This window comes from Rhinichthys klamathensis, unplaced genomic scaffold (genome assembly GCF_029890125.1).
Source record: "Rhinichthys klamathensis goyatoka isolate OS25496 unplaced genomic scaffold, OSU_Roscu_1.1 h1tg000304l_1, whole genome shotgun sequence".
Taxonomy (NCBI): domain Eukaryota; kingdom Metazoa; phylum Chordata; class Actinopteri; order Cypriniformes; family Leuciscidae; genus Rhinichthys; species Rhinichthys klamathensis.
In genome coordinates this window covers 327,714-347,882 of record NW_026606823.1, presented here as the reverse complement: position 1 = coordinate 347,882, position 20,169 = coordinate 327,714, and the positions used below count along the sequence as shown (strand labels likewise).

Sequence of the window (20,169 nt, the reverse complement as noted above, 5' to 3'; positions counted from 1 at the left end):
GGGGTAAAACTTAAATAACCACGTAAAATATCGGGGCAATATTAATATGTCTATATATATAGGTCAAACATTATTATTTAAAACATGATTCAGCGTCATTGCTTTCTTAATAAATAATAAATGATTTTCACGCAGCACCCCCTCTGTAAAATATGGTATCTTCTGCTTCCCCAACACAGGGATCTGAAACAGACGCCATTTTGGATCTTGTGCAGGGGGGTATTGTGCATGTTGCCCATACGTCTACAGTGAGCCAAGATGGCCGATAAGACTCATCAGTTTCCTACCATGTGGATAACACAAAACGTCGCTGTGCGTGAACTCGTGTCTGTTTCCTGCGTGCTATAGTGAAGCAGCATGGCTTCATCTGCGAAGCGGCGAGCTATTGAAACGGGTCTAAACCCCCAAGACAGCAATGAAAGCTCGGACGAGGGTCTGGAAGACTCTGGGGACGAGGGAAGTGAAGATTCAGAAGAAGAAATAAACGAGGTAAGTTGCTAAAATGTAATTGTCGTTGCAACCAAAAAAATTCGTGATGTGCAGGCCAGGCTGCTTTTTCGTTTAAACACGCTGTTGAGCAATATATGTATTTTGATTTGTGTTTAGGAGGTCATCGTGGATTTTGAAGCACACGCGATATCTGACAACGACTTTCATGGCATTAAAACCCTTCTGCAACAGGTAACGTTAACGTTACGTTACGGACGTCAGTGTTTGTATTGCACTAAATAAACAGAAGTTTGCACTTCAACAGAGAGTAAAATGGCAACAATGAATATCCATACGTTACATACACACACACAACATACATTATTTATATCTATATTTATATACATATATGTATGTATGTTTTTTTGTTTTTCCAGCTGTTCCTGAAGTCTCACGTGAACATCTCTGATCTCACTGACATCATCATTCAGCAGAATCACATCGGCAGTGTCATCAGGGTGAGACTCATTTAAATAATAATATAATTTGACTTTCCATAACTGTAGATTTAATCAACAGATTTACAGTAAATTCACGTACATTCATTGTAATCAGGGTGGTCCGTGGAAAGGTTTAGAGAAAAATATGAAAATAAGTTTTAAATAAAATGTAATTCTGTAATTAATCACAGCTAACATTAACGTTTTTTTTTTAAATATATTTTTATATTGTAATAATTTCACATTTAATCTCCAAATAAATGTAGAAACAAAGACCGTAGCCTATATTTTAAATATTTGTTTAATGTCAGTGCCATTCAGCATTAGAGTATATTTGAAAGCTATAAATTTGAACATTTATTAATAGGCATTAAATATTATAACAACTTTTAATTTAAGTGAACTTAAAACAATCTTCACATAAACCCATTGAAATAAATGTCACATTTTCCTCTGCCTTCAATATATAAGGGCTTAATTTTTTCTTTTGCCCTATTCAGACCGCTTCAGATTTTTACTTGTTCTGTCAAAATGCACAAGAAGTTATTGTTTTCGTTGTTTTTGACCCATGTAACCTTGTAAACAGTGCTTTAAGATATCCAGGTAGGTCAAACAGGTATGGTATATACAGAAATTGAATAAAGTTATCAAACACTGCAGTCTTCACTGCATAAATTATAAATTAAATATAGATGAATCCTTATTAAAGCTGCCAAAGTTATTTAGTCAAGAGCAGTGAGGTATTTTCTCTTTTTCTTGTGTTCTTTGATTATCATTAATGACAGACAGCAGCAGGTTTATTAGGCTGCTGTCACTTTAAGACCTGACACACATACCATTTTCTCAACTCTTTACGTTAATTTACATTCATTATCATATAGGATGATCATATTTGGGGGTCCGTGGCATCTGAAAAAGTCCCTTCCTTAAAATACATTGATAATAACCATAATAATATTCATTAAATGTATTGAACATCTGGATTAATCTGGTTGTGTCCTTAATGATCATATTATCAATGCATGTTTTTGAATATTTTCTATGTTTTTGCTCCAGCAAGCTGAGGTACCGGAGGACAGTGATGACGAGGGCGACCCAGATGAGGTGTTTGGATTCATCAGCATGGTGAACATCACAGAGAGACAGGTGAGAGGCTGATAATACTGAATGCTAACATGAATATGCTTTATTTTTGGGATCTGGAATGTACAGAAATCTGTTTGTTCCTGTCTGGTTTTCTGATGGCTGTGTGTGTGTGTGTTGAACAGGGTGTGGAGTGTCTGGAGAAGCTGAAGGACATGATTATAGAGCAGTGTGTGAATTCCAGCTCCCTGGATGTTCAGGAGAGGTTTGAGCAGCTTCTGTCGGGTAACGGACCCTCAGTCGGGCTGCTGCTGAGCGAGAGATTCGTCAACGTCCCGCCACAGATCGCCCTACCCATGCACAAACAGCTCCAGTAAGTGTTCAATAGATCTAACCAGTGTGTGGATCTGAACATAATGCAGCTGCGTGTTACAAATACAGCATGAAATAGGGTTAAACCATTCAAATTGTTAAAAAGGTGATTGAAATATTGAATAAATACTGTTATAAATTTTTTTGTGAATGAACAAAAAAATGATATTTTATCAAAATCTCAACAAGCAGGTATCCCACTTCTTAAATAGTGGCACTTTAACAATTACCACCACCAGTTTTTCCACTGTCATCCAACTAGCAGATGCACAAATATCCGTCACTGTTGCTGATACTCTCATGTTGTGTCAGGCTGAAGGTGTTTTGATGTTATTGACTGTTTGCGGGCAGCACTAATACCATCACGTGGCTTTTTAAGGATCTTATGTAACAGTGTCTCTTATGTGGGTCAACGCGTAGATGAGCAAAATTAAATCCCTGAATCCATCTGGAAAAATTGAGCCGAGTGAACTGTGACCACTGATATACAATGTTTTCTGAAATTATTCAGTTCAGCTAGAACATTTAATATCTGCTTGACAGAACTAGTTTGAGGTGTGTCTGATTTGGAGAAGTAATTATTTAGCGCATGTTGATGAAAATGCTGCTGTTTGGTTTTACAGGAAGGAAATGGCCGAAGCACAGCGGACCAATAAACCCAGCGGTAAATGCCAGTACTACTTGATGATCAGCAAAACTTGTAAACCAGCCAAGAAGAGCATATCTGGTCAAGCTCAGCCCAAAGAAGAGATCCGGTTTGTGAACGATGAGGAGGAGTTCTTCTATGAGGTAGGCAATATGAAAGCAGAATTGACGTTTGCTTTATTAATGGTTTGATTGGGAATGATTCAGTTTTGAACATCTCTTAAACACTTTCTTTTTTTCCACAGCAAGCCACGCTGAAGTTCAGCTACTCCGTTCAGGACGAGGCCGATTCCTGTGCGACTGGGAAGTGGTCGTACGACGACGTACCACTGAAACCGTTCCGTACCGTGATGGTGATCCCGATGGACAGGATGGGAACCATCATAGCTAAAATGACTGAATATCTGACCGTCTAAACTGAACTCTGCTCCTCTTGTGGTTTATTTTTAAACGTTGTTCAAGAAAAGAGTTTCGATGAGATGTTAAATGTCCCAGGTCGAGTTTTCAAGCTCGTAATAAAATGTTTAAACTGGCCACAAAACAGATTGATAACAAATCACCCCAAACCAGTGAAATCATTTATTAATTCTGTACATAATCAGTTGAAATTACCCATAAAACAAATGACCCAAACAGGATTCTTGAGTGTCTTTTTCAAAAGGAACAATACAAAACATTTGAGCTCTATTTACACAAGCATGTTTTGACGAGGTCACTGTATGACGCATCGGTCATGTGATTCGGCCTCTTCTGTCTGTGGCGCAGCTGGTTGAGGCTTCGCTCTCACGCGCCCCGTCCTGTCTCTGTCCAGAATAAGCTGCAGGATCTCTTTGCTTTCACTAGGGGGCAGGTTACAGAAAAAGTACTGTGGTGCCATTTGAGTGAACCTGAAAACACAGAAGAGAACGAGACTGAAAATATGCAGGCATACTACGGTTTGTTTTTAAAAGAAAGGAAACCTTGTATTCAGGAGGGACAATTACATTTATTTAGACATTAATGCTGTTCTTTTGAACTTTCTATTCATCAAAAGTATCCTGGGAAAAAATAGTTTCCACCAGAATATGAAGTATCAGAAGTGTTTTTTGAGCAGCATATTAGAATGATTTCTGAAGGATCATGATGCTGAAAATTCAGCTTTGATCACAGGAATAAATTATATTTTACAATATGTTCACATAGAAAACAGCTATTTTAAATTATATTTCACAATATTACTAGTTTTATGGTATAATTGATCAAATAAATGCAGCCTTGAGGAACAGAAGAGACTACTCTCAAAAACATAACTTAAACTTTTGAACAATGTTATGGCAATATTCATCAACATTTTTTGATTGAACAGCCAAGAGTTAAAGACATTATCACAGCAAACTGATTTTATTAGAGGTACAAAAATAATTAGTTTTTATTTCCAAAGATGATAATTAGACACCTTGGCTGAATTAAACATGGAACTTGAGATCATCCATACAACAGATTAAAATGTTTATTGTTGCATGAAGTGTTCGGTTTTAATTTTGTTGTCAGTGTTCATTGTGCTGAATTCATTAATTAGCTAGTATTTACCATTTATATTTATAATATAAGTATTTATAAAAAGCTAGTATTGCGTTCTGGACACCAGAATTGTAACATTTATAATAATAATATCCAGGACGTTCACAATGGTTGTGTTTACATCTGCTAAATGATTAAATGTACAAGAATAGCACAGGTGAGCTGAAGCTGATCTGGTTTAATCCTTATATCATGGGATGTGTAATCTGAAAAGCTCTCCATTGTAAATCCAGATTACTAATGATGGCACATCAAAAAACACGATTACTCTGGATGACGTGGAATAATAATGTTTGTAGCAGTTGAGGACTAAAGAAAGAGCTGTACGTTGATAGGAGGAATACTTACGCCTGCGGCGAGACCTGTGTGACGGTCCGAATGCAGTTGTTGTCGGAGAGGTTGTACTCGTGGAACAGAACCCACTCCGGCAGACCCAGTTTATGAGCCTTTGCTCCATAACCAGACAGACGGTGAACCTGAGCCACGTGTTTATTCAGCAGCATGAAGTAATTCCCCGAGCCGTCCACGTCTCTGGCGATCTGGAGAACACAGGAGACAGACGAACGAGAGCTTCGTAAAGCACATCAATGACTGACACTTCAAATTCAAACACAAAACCTACTTAAATAAGTACATTGAGTCCTGAGATAAAGAAATATCCTGATTAAAAACAGGCTGTTATTGTTTGTTTTAATTCTAATCTCATAAGTGGAAACTGATTCCCATGAAATGCCACAACAAGCAGCCTTTAAACTTCAAGGGCTCTGGAGTTATCATGTGAAAAGGGCTATGAAATTAGTGTAAAAACAAATTTTGTATATATATACATATATTATGAAATTTTACTAACATTGTAAATGGACAGTTCAATGTGAACAGTGAATTAATTAACACTTTTTTTACTTAAATATGTACATATAAATAAAAGCAAAAATGGAAAATGGTAATAAAAATTCACAAACATTATAAGTGGACATCAGGGAAATTATTGAATGAATGAATTAAATAAATACTTTTTAGAACAACTGTATAAATAGAGTTCAAAACATATGAACAAATGGTTGGTAAACTGGGGAAAAGTGGACCTTTGGAAAAACAATTATAAAAACAAAAAAATAACTGGAAATGAATAAATAAAATATATAATATTTATTAAAGAAAATAAAAACATGTATTTCTCCATTTATTTACAGAAAACATGGTTATGAAACTTTACTAACATTATAAGTGGAATTCAGGGAAATTAATAAAATAAAACAAATAAATAAAATAAAAAAACAAATATAGCTCAACTTGTGATTTTTATTTTAAACTAATAAAATTAAAACTGGAAATGAATGATAAAAATGAATAATATTAATTTAAATAATTAAAAAAATAACATTTTGTGCTCGATGTATTCATTTATGGAAAAAGGGTTATAAAGTTAAAATAAAAATACCAATAAAATAAATGAAATAAAAATTTAGCTAAAAAATAATGGGAAAATCTAATGTTAAAAAATTGACTTCAGGGAAATAAATAAAATGTATAATACACATATTAAACCGATAAACATTATACATGTATTTTAATTAATATACAAACATACGCAAGACATAAATGGTCTCTTCAGACCTGCATGAAGTAGCCAGCGAGCAGCGCCCTCTTGATATTGAGTGCGTTGGTCTTGGTGCCAAAGGCAGGTTCAGAGAGGGGAAGCTCGATCCTCTTCAGGATGTCAGTGAGTTGGGCTCTGATGGCGTCTGCCGTCTGCAGCGAGGCACAGCTCAGGAAATATTCCTCACACCACTGCTCCTGGCTGAAATCTATCACACACACACACATCTGTCACAAGGGCTCGCTCCTCCACCTGAGCATTCATGAGTCAAAGCGTGTCGCTCACACGGTTCCTTCTGGCTGCGTTTGAAGGTGTTGTAGATGTTGATCAGGGTGAAGTGGTCGCCCTCGGGATGCTGGAACTTCATATGACACCGCATGACTTCTGTTACCATGCCAACAGGAGGCTCAATGAAGCAGCTTGGTGCTGATGGAAACAGATGTAAATTATTACATAAGTGGGATAATGTACATTCCAGCCGGTTATCTCAGAATAAACCCCCGCCAGGGTCTTGCATCAGGGGTTTATTCTGCGATAACAACCGGCTGGATGTACATAATCCTGCTTATTACACAGCTACTTGCCACATAAGTAAATAATTAGACACGAAATATCGATTTGAGTTGAAATATTTTATTAGGTCTTTAAACGCAAAGCTTGCGCGGAGAGAGCAGATGCAGCGTGGCAAGTTCAAACTAGACGGACATTTAAGAGATACGGTATACAGTCATACCACTTATTACACAGCATTTCACCACATAAATTATTATATATTGATTTCAGATTAAACTGTTTTAAAATCGTACCTGTTTGTATCTTATAATCCAACAGTGTACAAAACGATAGTCACAAAATGGCGGGAGCGTTTGTATGAAACAAGAGAGAGCGAGTCCACGATACTGGATGGCATAATTAAATAACTGTACACAAAATACTGATTCGACTGAGTTTGAATATTTTATTAGCTCACCAAACGCAAAACTTCCACGAAGAAAACACGATTCCTAGCGAGCGTACAGCGCTGCTGACTTCAGTGACCCGGATGAGCCTGTGTTATCTGTTTTCAGCGGTTGATTTCTGGGAATAACATACCGCTGGATGGCGCGATTGACCAATCAGAATCAAGTATTCCACAGAGCCGTGTAATACATGTTAAAACATACTTTTTTTTCCCCCGGGAGGAGTTAAAAGATTACCTGTGAGCATTGCAGCGATGGTTAGCATCTCACTGGCACAGTCAAACTCACAGGACGCCAGCAAAGCTTTGGCCATCTGTGGATCCAGAGGAAGCTCTGACATGATGATGCCCATCTCAGAGAGGTTTCCATCATTGTCCAAAGCAGCAAGATAATCGAGCTCCTCCAACGCCTGCATGAGCCCCTCCGGATCTGGAAGGGAAAAAGTGTAAAGCAACGAACATCATGCAAATGTACTGCAAGTATGAAACAAGTGTGGGCAGTTGTCTCTGGCATTTCTAAAAAAAAAAAAATCACTTGATTTAAAGTCCCCATGAAATTAAAAAATGAAGTTTTTGGGCTTTTAGTATGAATATGTTAGCCTTATCGTTATCTATTAGCTAGTGGGTTCCAAAATTCGCATTTAGAACATATAAGCATTCAAAACTTATTCTCTCACTTCTATGGAAGCCCATTCCCGCCACATAAGAAAAAAAAAAATCGAGCATTCTTAAGTCATAATTATGACATACAAAGTCGAATTTATGACTTACTAAAACGAAATTATGACTTTAAAGGTCATAAGTATGAGATAAAAAAAGTCGAAATTTTGACATGCCAAATCGAAATTATGGGATAAAAAAAAAAATCGAAATTATGACATTAAAAATCGAAATTATGACTTTCCGACTGGCACTCTCATTGTTCTGACGCGACCCGACACATGATGAATTATGAACAGATTAAGGAGTACTTCCAGTGGCGGTTCTAGACCATTTCAACTGGGGGGCCAAGCTGGGGCCAGTTGTACTGTTAGAGGGGCCAGATTTATTGTTGTCATATCATTTTCTGCACTGCTGCAGGCATTAACAGGCAAAATACCATGTTTATTATCATTCAACAATGTATTTGCATTTCCATTATATTTTTACATTTGCATTACATATTCAGTATTAGTCCGTCACAGTAACTGAAATTGACATGATGTCCTTCTTTCTCTTCATTTTGGTGAGAACAACAGAGCAAATGCTTATTAATTCATTTACTGAAACAACTGATTTGCTAGGTAACTACGTCTAACCGTTTACAGGGTTCCTGCACACTTTTTAAAGTCAAATTTAAGGCTTTTTAAGACCTGAAGAAATCAAAATTAATACCGTACATTAGGGGTGTGCAATATTGACAAAAATACATCTCAATATTTTCAACGTTTTGTTGATAATAATTAGATGATATTTTACTGATTGTGTTTTTGTGCTGGTGCCATGGCTGGTTTAGGCCTGTTGACAGCTGACTCACAAAGATATTCATATTTTTCATATTCTATGCAGTGGTCAGTTCACAGCAGTGACAGAAATTATTTTTTTAATTAAGGGGCAATATTTGCCACCTTAAATTGATTTCCAGGGGCATTTTCACCTATATATGGGCATACTTTCTAAACTTATTTAGAGTTATGCATCACCTTTTATGTCAAATACTAACATACAGTAATTATACTTATTTATAGTATAAAATACTTAATTATACAATAATTATACAGTACCACTGTTACCAGTCAAATTCATTCATTCAATCAAAATCCATCTTTGCAGTGCAGAGGTGAAATACTCCTTCATCTGTTCATAACTCATCATGTGTCGGGTCGCGTCAGAACAATGAGGGTGCCAGTCGGAAAGTCATAATTTCTATTTTTAAAGTCATAATTTCGATTTTTTTAATCTCATAATTTCGATTTGGCATGTCAAAATTTCGACTTTTATCTCATACTTATGACTTTTAAAGTCATAATTTCGATTTAGTAAGTCATAATTTCGTTTTAGTAAGTCATAATTTCGACTTAGTATGTCAAAATTTTGACTTTGTATCTCATACTTATGACTTTTAAAGTCATAATTTCGATTTAGTAAGTCATAAATTCGACTTTTTATGTCATAATTATGACTTAAGAATGCTCGAATTTTTTTCTTATGTGGCGGGAATGGGCTTCCATACTGCCAATATGGATCAATGATTTTGATGACATCACTCTGCACTTCAGCTTCTCATCAGATTTTCTGTCCAATCAAATGCTCTCTAGAATCTGAAGCTCCGCCCCCTACATTATAAATAGACGCTGAAGCTGCAACTGAAATCAGTCACGCATTTACTATTTTCTACGTGGTGAATGGCACATAGCGCACTATATAGGGGATAGGGAACAATTCAGACAGTGTGAATATGCTTTCCATCGGGGAGAATAAAGACTGGTTTCACATTAGTGTCACGTGAACCGCCACAGCTTCGGTCCAGAGACACGATAGCAGAGCGGATCATATCATCGAGTCCGGCAGACCGGAAAACATATCAGACCCTTTTGAATTCTGCACTGAATGCTGTATTTTAAAGCGATATGGAGGAGAAACATTTCGAGATTAGGAGGAAATTGCATGTAAATAAAACGGCTTTTTTTAAAAAGGGGAGGAGCTTTACATAACGCACAAACATAACTATAAGCCGTGTATATTACCATCACTTCATACATATAGGCATACACTATCCACACTCATGCATAACATGTTTTCAAACCCATTTTCCCTCAAACACCTTAACCGTGATCAACTAATGTACATCTCAGATCAACAGGAAAAAAAATAATTTGCTCAAGTTGTGTTTTTTGTTGTTGTTTGTCTGTCACCTTGTCGTGTCCTATGTTATGTGTTACACTTTGTACATGGTGCTATAATCCCCCCTTCACTTATGTACCCAGGGTCTCACTAAACGGGGTGAATAGTTACGCTATTCATAGTTACTGTAATAGTAATAGTAATAGTTACTTGAAAAGTTACTGTATATATATATATATATATATACATTTATTGTCTGTATTGTAATATATTGTGTATATATTTTTTTGTGCCTTTTTTTTTTTTTTTTTTTGCTTTATTAAAAATAAAGTAGTCCTCCAAAGAGGGGTGGTGGCGGGCCAAAAAAAAAAAAAAAGGGGAGGAGCTTTTCAATGTCCCGCCCTGTCTTCCTGTTTCAGTGGAAATTACGTCGAAACATTAAATAACGCTGCACGTTTCAAGGCACTTCAGTGGGCCATTAAGCAGCAGTTCTCCACGTTTCCACATTCACTGAGCTTTTCTCTTCCTGTTTATGTCTGTTGGCTGTGCTTATGTCACTAATGAATATCTCCCTTTCTCCTCTGAGCCTCGAGCTTCCCGCAGTCCAAACAGTGACCAGAAACAATGAGTCTAAAACCAGCAGACACAGAGTTGTCAGTTCAGCAAATGCACGCATGACTGAACACCAACCAGCAAACCCGTCTCTGCACGAGTACACCTTCTCATATGAGCAACAGTTCTAGATTACATAACAATAAAGGCCGATTTACTTCAAAGTGAAATCGAAGAACGAACTGGTGTGACATTTCGAACAAAATCAGCCCAAAACAAATTTTGTTTTGTGTTCATTTCGGGAGTTCGAAACAAACTTTCTTTAAAAACCACCTTTGAACCTCCATGTGCCTCTGGATTAGCCCCCCCACCCCCCATATTACTGTTCTTTTTTGTTTCATGTTGAATGTGTGATACATACTCTTTATATATATTATTTTATATCAAATAATCATTGTATACTGTACTTTTTATGTCTTTTACACTTTGTTTGGGTTTTGTATCATGTGTGAGGTAAAAAAAAAAAAAACTTTTTCAATGAGAATTAAATTACTTGAGTTCACCTCTAAATTTTTTTTAATGTGATGAGGAAGAAAGACTGGCAAACCAGTGCAATAAATACACTAAACTTCTGTCACGATTCGTAAACTAATGACTTTAGATTGATTCATTTTGATGAATGTCTAAAACTTTGTGATACTTTTTTTTCTATTATCTAAACTTATTTTATTTTAAATTTACATTAAATGTTATATGAGATTTATATTATAATGATGTTTTTTTATTTCAAGAATAAATTGAATATGTGATAAAAAAAAATAAAAAAAAACACCTTTGAAACCTATTGGTCTGTGGCGATGATGTAATAGGTAGATGTGGCTCTGAGGCTCCGCCTTCTTTACAGTCCATTTCCACGAGCAACACACTGCTTAGAAAGCTGCTTTATACTAGAAAATTAAGTTCTAATTGAAAGACATGTTTAATACTGTAAAGCTGCAGCTTTTAAGCAATCTATTATATAAAGTGTCATATAAATACACGTGACGTGACTTGACTGGAGTGCCGAATTGCAGAGCTGGTGCAAACATCCACATCACTATGATCAGATGCTTTCTTAACTGTTGTTTTCTCACCGCTGGCATTTTTGTTGTGCGTTTATTTTGTTGTTGAAAGGAAAGCCTGCAGAACACATTTACATATTCATCTTAACGGGCGGCGTCCGGATGTTCGCTAACAGTTTATCGCTGCTCACATTTTTCAAACTTCTTTTTACCCCAAAGCGAAGAACGAAAAATAACTTCGCCATAAGACTTTTAGTAAAGACTATGCAGACTGTGTGTGTTCATGATGAAGCTCAAACGGTAGAGAGTTGGTGCTTACAACGCAAAGGTCATGGGTTCGATTCCCAGGGAAAGCAAAAACTGATAAGAATGTAAAAATGTGTACCTTGAAATGCAATGTAAGTCGCTTTTGGATAAAAGCGTCTGCCAAATGCATAGATGTAAAGATCCTCTCTAAAGCTCTCTTATGCCACTGTGAAATCCTAGTCCAAAAGAAGTGAAATCTCACCCACCAGGTCTGCTAATGAAGTCACAGTGCCCGATGCCGGCCACCTCCATCCTCTTCAGAAAGAGCGCCGTGGACGTGATGTTTGAATCCAGGATCCGAGGAGGGATCTCAGTGGGCAGCTGAATGTCCTCAGGATACAAACAGAAGCACTTCCCTTCAAACCAACAGATTCAACATCGATTCACTACTGACAATAGTTAAGTTTAAAATTTAAATATTGCATAAAACATTTACGTATGATAAAGGCACAGAGCGTTCAGGTGAAACGCAAAAAACGCCATCATGTGATCTTGCGTTCGGATGCTGGTGTTTGGGAACACAATCGTGTAAGACGCTTCGGGAGGAAATTAAACCAAATCATTCTGATGACAGACTTTGGCTCAGGCGTTTCAGAACAACCAAACCAACATTTGAGACGCTGTGCGATGTGATTGGTCCACTGGTTAGTCAAGTTATCCAATCCCATCCTCAGGCAAAGTCACGTGATTTTTTTGTTGCACATCGAGTGATTTATTCTGTAAATGTGTTTCCATCGAACTTTATATGCATGTCTTCTTATCGGATAAAGAAATGAAACGCCTCAAATGAGCACAAGGTTTTTTTGTGCATTTTTAGAATTTAAGCGCATCTTGACGTTTCTATCCAGCATTTTTTTTAATGTGTGATATCCCAAAATTCACATACAAATAGGTGGATGGAAACAAAGCTAATGACTCTCTACTACAGAACAGCCAAACAAATCAATGTAACATTTAGTTGTACTAAGAATTATGACAATTCTGTTTTATTCTTCTTTACAATTAATTCAGCATGAAGCTCATAATGTCAAAAACACATTCAAACTTTTAAAAATTTGTTGGTTTTTGAAAATCTCCTATTGACTTAAATTTAAACTTTGCCATTCAAGAAGTAACTGGTGATGATATTATAATATTTGCATAGTGAATTGCAACTGGTGCAACATATTTGCATACAGAATTGTGATGACAATTCATGACAAAAGCAAATCTATTTTGATGCGGCTTTTAATAATAAGGCAAAAACCTAAGCCGAGTTTTAACACTTTTTCTTTTGTTGCTTTGCTTAAGGAAACGCAGTTTTGAAGTCTTAAAGAACCCGTTGCTTGAGCACAGATTCTGCTGAAAGTTAACACACCTGTTGATCCAGTCAGTCGTTTGCGGATTTCGGCTTGACATCTACTGATGGGTCGGGTGACCTCTGAACTGGCTCTCACTCGTGGGTTATATACCTACAAAAACAATGCCACACAGAAAATATGAATTTATTCCTACAAGACTTTTCACTCAAATTGTTGGTGCAAATATAAAAAGTAAAAGGTGAATTCATTTTTTTGGGGGGAAAGAACATGGTTTTCAGCACACTCACTAATCTCTTCTCTACTCCAGTATCAATGACAAAACTAATGCTGTCCACCGGCCAGAAGAGATCCTCTGATTGGCTACAGGAAATGAAGACCCGCCTACTTGTCTGTGGGCTTTCTGTGATTGGTGGACATATTCCTGTGTGTCCGGGGAAAAGAGGAACCACTAACAGCTCTCCCAGAGATGCACTCATTCTGGACGCTTCTTTAGTGAGAATATTGCAGGCACACGCAACCTCCTGAAACACACACACACACACACAATCATCAACCACACAAAATGTGTCCAACAGGGGTTAGAAAAGTAACACCTTAACTCAATAAGACATATAATTCGAGGTAACATTCCTGTCGGTCCGTAGCACAAATGCCATCTAAATGCAAAACGCACGCCACAGTTTAGTACTCAGGCTCGCAAGTTTGTTCAAGTCACAAACCCCAAATATGAGCAAACACAGTTTAGATTTGTGAGAGGCATTAATGTGATTTTACGGAGCAGAGAGTCAGTAACAGGGGAAGAGCTGAGTGGACTCATTCATTCAGACGCTGCTGATTCTGCTGAACACAACAATGTCATTGACATCATGCAGAACATTGTGTTAGTGCTGCATCACCGTTAGCTACTGTTGCTATAGCTAAACGTTATGATTAGGGATTTGAACAATCTCTAACCCATCGTCTGTGTGCAACTTGTTCCCTTGTTGGTGTGCTATTATCTAGCGATCAGACTTAAAAATGAGATCCGACTTTTTCCACATGGCAGCCAATAAGAGTGAAACATAACATTGAAGAAGGGACTCAAGCCATATCTACAGACCATCATAGAGACTTGAGCTTGAAACCTACACTACTGTCATTTAAAAAAAAGAAATGAATACTTTTATTCAACAAGGATGCATTCAATTGATAAAAAAAAGACAGTAAATACATTTATATTGCAAGAAAAGATTTCAATTTCAAATAAATGCTGCTCTTTTAAACTTCTTACTCACAGCATTAAAAAAAAAAAAAAAGATAATTTACACAAAAGCATTTCACAGCACAACTGGTAATAATACAATGACAATAATCAGAAATGCTTCTTGAGCAGCAAATCATCATATTAGAGTGATTTCTGAAGGATCATGTGACACTGAAGACTGGAGTAATGATGCTGAAAATACAGCTTTGATCACAGGAATAAATTATATTATTCACATAGAAAACCCATGTTTTAAATTGTAATCATATTTCACAATATTACTGTATTTTTTATCAAATAAATGCAGCCTTCATGAGCAGAAGAGACTTCTTTCCAAAAACATATAAAAAAAATCTTGCTGACTCCACACTTAAAAGGAAGTGTACTAGTCAGCACATAAATGCTTCTGTCTAATTGGACAGTGAGAACATTTGGGTGTTTTCACACCACGAAAGTCCGATAGTTCACTTGCTTTGGTCCGGACCAAATTATTAAATTTTTTTTTTTGGTACGGTTCGCTTTCACACTGCTCTTTTTGCAAGTGAACCAAAATTTGTAAACAAAACCACACGTGTGCTAAGGCCGTCCATTCATTGGACAAGGATTCTCAAGTAGGGAAATCAGGAAGTGCAAAAAAGGCTCATCATGGAGATATTTCGTACTGCAATATTTGTAATTTTACTAATTTTGTGTTATTCTGTACAAACGCAATATGAAGAAACTGCGCAGAAGACGGATAAGGTATAAAGTTTTCATTCATAGAGAGGGGCTATGTTCACACATTCAAATAATGAGATTCTTATTGTATATACTGCTAACAAGTGCTGTCCATGTTAACGCTTGCGATTAAGTTTGTCCAGTTTAATGCAGCGTCATCCTTGTATATCGTTACATTATATGAACTGCAAAAGCTTTTTTTGCATCTATGCGCGATTAGACTAAAGAGAACGCTCTGTATGTGAATGTCCTGATGCACACACTCATTCATTCATTCCATTCCAATGACGCACACACACGACGCGCAGAAAGACGCGCCACAGTATCGTGTGGCCAGACAGCGCGTACTGAACAACAACACAAACCATTATGCCAAAATCTCCGACTACGGAAGCCTGTTAACTCAAAGGCGCAGTGCTTTCTTGCAATTGGGTCGGTTCATGTTCACACCGTAAACGAACCGTACCAGAGTTCGTTTGGAAGCGCACCGAGACCACCTCTTCAGCTGGGTCTCGGTTCGGTTGTTTGGTCCGCACCCGAGTTCGATTGCTGTATTCACACCTGCCCAAAAGGTCCGCACCAAGGGGGGAAACGAACTAGAGTTCGATTCAATCGAACCAAACAAGGCAGGTGTGAATACACCCTTAGAAGACTAAACATGAGCTCCAGTTCATAAATCATCCCTGCTTAGGGTGGAATTTGCAACAACTCTGGTTAACTTCCCAAATGCTTACATTTTTGCTCCAATAACATGCATTACATAAAAAGTACATGAGCTGTTGTAATGCACCAGCAGACGTCACCTCACCTGCTCAGAAGCTAAAAACACAGCTACGTCTCCAGGCTCTCTGGATCGATGGACCTCCAGAGCGAGTCTCAGAGCCGAATAGAAGCTCTCAGAACCGCTGCTGTTGCTGTGGATCACTTCACCGGCGCCCGGGGCTTCCACCTGCAGGCGCGGGACGTTCCCGTAGTGTGTGAGGAGAGTGTCTGAGGCGGGCGGCGCGGACAGGACCACCACACGCAGCTCGGGCCGCTGGAGAAGCACCTCTCTGAGCAGACCCAGGAGAACATCAGTGCTCACGGTCCTCTCGTGGGCCTGGTCTATCACCACCACCCCATAATGCTCCAGCATCGGGTCTGACATCATCTCACGCAGCAGTATGTCATCAGTGCAGTACCTGCAACAAACCACGGACATTTGCTTTTGACATTTATAGATAAATATGCTACAAAATAGGTGGGCAAATTAAAAAAAACAACAACAACATTATTGCAATAATGCATTATCAGCATTATCGGTGGCCTGTTCAACAAAAATATGTGCAAAAACAAGTGCAAAAAACAACTTATATTATATGTTTTTATAAACTGGTTTTGAGACATATTTGACTAGACAAAATAAATTAAAATATGGATTTTTCTTTTATTATAGTTTTTTATTAAGAGGTTTAGACATGTTTGACTGATGAAAAAAGACATTTGATTAGACAATTCTTAATAAAATAATATATGGATTTTTATCTAATGTTTTTTATTAATAGGTTTTTAGTAGTGCTGTCAAATCAATTAATCACGATTAATTGCATCTAACATAAGTTTGTGTTTATATAATATGTGTGCATATAAAATTATATATATATATATATATATAAACAAACTTGTATGTTAGATGCGATTAATCACAACTAATTGATTTGATAGCACTAGGTTTTAGACATTTGACTAGATTTTTCTATAATAAAATACAAATAAAAAATAAAAGATGTGATTAGACACATTGCTTTTTAAAATAAAATGTGCCTTATTCTTTTATTATTTGTTTAACAAGGCACATTTCTATAATAAACTAAAATAAGACATATTTGATTAGAAACATTTAAATACAATAAAACAAACCAATTTTACTATGCGATTTATCATCTGACAGGTTAAACCAGATTAATTCTCAGTAAATTAATTTAAGGTATTATTGATATATATTTTTTTTTATTACATTTTTAATTAGAATTATTATAAAACATGCAGCACAACACTATATTTTGGTCAAATCTCTATGACAAAAGTTAGAAAATATTGGCACAGATTATTCGGAAGTCCTCCATAGCCAGAGAAATGCCTTCCTGAACTCCAGTGACCCGTATAATAAAGCAAAAAGGCCTCACATTGAGGAGACAGCACATTCTCTTCATACTTTAAGTGGGCAAACCAAACCACAAAACATAAAATATCACCAACTTGAAAACCTTTGGTAATAGTGAGCATTTCAGTGCGGTTCTTCACACTTTTGGGCTGCGTGCGAGTTCACACAGACCTGAGAATAGTGTCGTTGGAGCAGCACGTCTCCAGCGGGATGCTGTATCCGATCTCGTGGCCGATGTTGATGTCCATCTCGTCTGCAACACGGAGGGCCAGATCTACAGCCTGTCGTCTCTGGATCTGACTGCACACCACCACACCGTTCTGGTACTGCGCAGACAGACAGAACTCTGCACACCACTGAGGGATCTACGGGACAGGGAAAACACACTATTATAGTGCATGTGGAAGCCTTCAGGTAACAATGATGACAACTGTTAGCCTGTTGCTCTCCTCTCTCTCTGTGCCACACACACTGCTTTGGTGTCAGTCTTTCTCTGCCGGCGGTCGACATTAAAATCTGTCCTCAACTGTGTAACAGCTGCAGGTTTGAGATGTCTGGGCATCTGCTAAGGACAGGTCAGGTCAACTTAACAGATGCCCGGCTTCCTATTTCTACTTAATACACATTTACAAACTGCAAAATCATTATGCCAGAATAGGCTATGCATTAATGCAAAATCAACAAATAAAAGGTTTTGACTCTTTCAGAAGATTACTGTAAAGATGAAGTGTATACTGTATCTCACCATTTAGAAACAGAGGCATCCATTCAAGGACAAAAAATAAATAAATTAAGCTGACACTTTTAAAAAAAAGATTTAAATGACAGCTGTAATTCAGGACTCATAATTAGCCTAGGGCATGAAAAAAAAAGTTTAGTCAGACAAAAATCTCCTCACATTTTATTTTGTTTTATTCTTATTTTTATTTTTAACTATTCTTAAAACAGAAAAATTGCACAAGATTATAAGACTTCATAATAAGATATTCATATTTTCAGAGAAATGTATTTTGATCTTGTTTTAAACCTAGCACTAACTTATTTATAGTGCTGTCAAATTAATTGCTGCTAACATAAGAGTTTATATATATATATATATATATATATATATATATATATATATATATATATATATATATATATATATATATATATATATATATATATATATATATAACACACATCAATATACATATATATATATATATATATATATATATATATATATATATATATATATGTTTGTGTGTGTGTATATATATATATATATATATAGTTGTGTATATACATTTTCATTTATTATATATATATATATATATATATATATATATATATATATATATATATATATATATATATACACACACATACACATACATGCCTATTTATTATATAAACACAAAGTTTTGTCCTCCGCTGAATGAACACTATTTGTTCAAACACAATGGTTGTAGCTGACTGACTCCCTCCACAGCAAACATTCTCATGATACACAACTGATGACCTCATTTAAAACGATTAGTAAAGTATATTTGCTCAGATTTAAGAATCACGATGAGGCCAAATGCAAACAGCAGGTCTGAGACTCATATCATGCAATGGAGAAACAGTGTTTAGTTTATCTATTATTATGTTCTAGAATCTAAATGAAATTGCCCGCAAACTGCAGGATTTTGAACTGGAAGAGGGATTTACTGAATTAAAATAAAAAATACATTAAATACTGCTCATTAGTCCAATACAAGTTTTGATACAAGACATAAATAATAAATTACATCATTGATTTGGATTCATTATGCATAGTTATTATTCCAAGACATGTAGAATAGGCCCTTTTCTCAATTGCTTAGACATAAAACACTATCAAAACAATTAACAGACATAGCCTACTTTAATTTTCCCACAAAGTGACAATAATAAAGCAATACTTATTATTACTGACACTATACAACAGTGCCAGACCTCAGTCCAGTCCAAAAGCATATTGATTTCTATAGTAAAGATGAGGTGCTGGTCAATGAACAGTAAAGCAAGAAGTTCAACCTCTCAAACTCATGGCAGTGTGCAGGCTTTATGTTTCTCTAGACTATTTTTAGTGCTTCTTATTAATGTGCCGAAGTTAAAACTGATGCTATATTTACACACTTTCCTGAGATTACTCAAATGTGAATGAAGTGTCTCGGCTTGTTCGCAGTTGAACTTCAACACCAGCCAAATGTAAACTCAATGGCACATTTTAGACAGTAAGAAACATATAAATAGGCCTATAGTAAACAAATCGTCATAGGTTAAACCCATTAAAAAGTTTAGCATTTTGACATTTAAAAAGAGCACACAGTGATGTGTAAATACACTAAAAGCGTGATTTAAATAAGCATGCTCACCTGTGTGCTTTTGCCAGTCTTAGTTGTTCCTGAGACTATAACAATCTGATTCTTTTCCAGCAGAGTCATGAATTCATGTCCGTATTTCCACACAGGCAGAGTTTTCCTCTCCTGCAGGAGTCTGTAGTATCTGGACGAGTATGGCAGTCCATCAAACTGATTGAGCTCCAGATCATCTCCAAACTCGAACAGATCACAGTCAGATTCCTCCTCCTCCTCCTCTCTCTTGAGTTCTCCTTCTGATATCTCACTGTTTCCAGCCATACTGGACACATGTGATTATTATAAACTCACTCGATCAGATGCTTCACACCTCTGTGCTCGTGCACGTGTCCTAAACACCCTTAAAAGCTCGCTATAGTTGGATAGCTACGTGTTGGAAATCTCACAGCACTGTCTGGAAACGCTGGTGCGCTCTCGTGCGCGCGCTCAGGGGCGCTGTCGTGACCGCGGGCGCGTGACCTGCCCAGTTAATCCAGTTAATTCACATCG

The 20,169-nt window shown here is 36.7% G+C and overlaps 2 protein-coding genes across 2 annotated transcripts; one reads left to right on the top strand and one right to left on the bottom strand.

Moving 5' to 3' along the window:
• The first annotated feature begins 318 nt into the window (after window positions 1-318).
• bccip (BRCA2 and CDKN1A interacting protein) lies at window positions 319-3,667 on the top strand. The gene is made up of 7 exons (XM_056270658.1): window positions 319-489; window positions 607-681; window positions 867-947; window positions 1,986-2,075; window positions 2,198-2,385; window positions 3,008-3,173; window positions 3,275-3,667. Exons 1-7 carry the CDS (start codon window positions 358-360, stop codon window positions 3,443-3,445), a joined length of 903 nt encoding a protein of 300 aa, XP_056126633.1. The 5' UTR covers window positions 319-357; the 3' UTR covers window positions 3,446-3,667.
• On the bottom strand, window positions 3,595-20,144 carry dhx32a (DEAH (Asp-Glu-Ala-His) box polypeptide 32a). The gene is made up of 11 exons (XM_056270653.1): window positions 19,678-20,144; window positions 17,465-17,658; window positions 15,959-16,331; window positions 13,478-13,711; window positions 13,247-13,340; window positions 12,096-12,245; window positions 7,386-7,577; window positions 6,475-6,615; window positions 6,207-6,397; window positions 4,938-5,128; window positions 3,595-3,916 (listed from the first exon to the last, which is right to left on the bottom strand). The coding sequence occupies exons 1-11, from the start codon at window positions 19,939-19,941 to the stop codon at window positions 3,742-3,744; spliced, it is 2,199 nt and encodes a 732-aa protein (XP_056126628.1). The 5' UTR covers window positions 19,942-20,144; the 3' UTR covers window positions 3,595-3,741.
• Window positions 20,145-20,169: the final 25 nt, after the last annotated feature.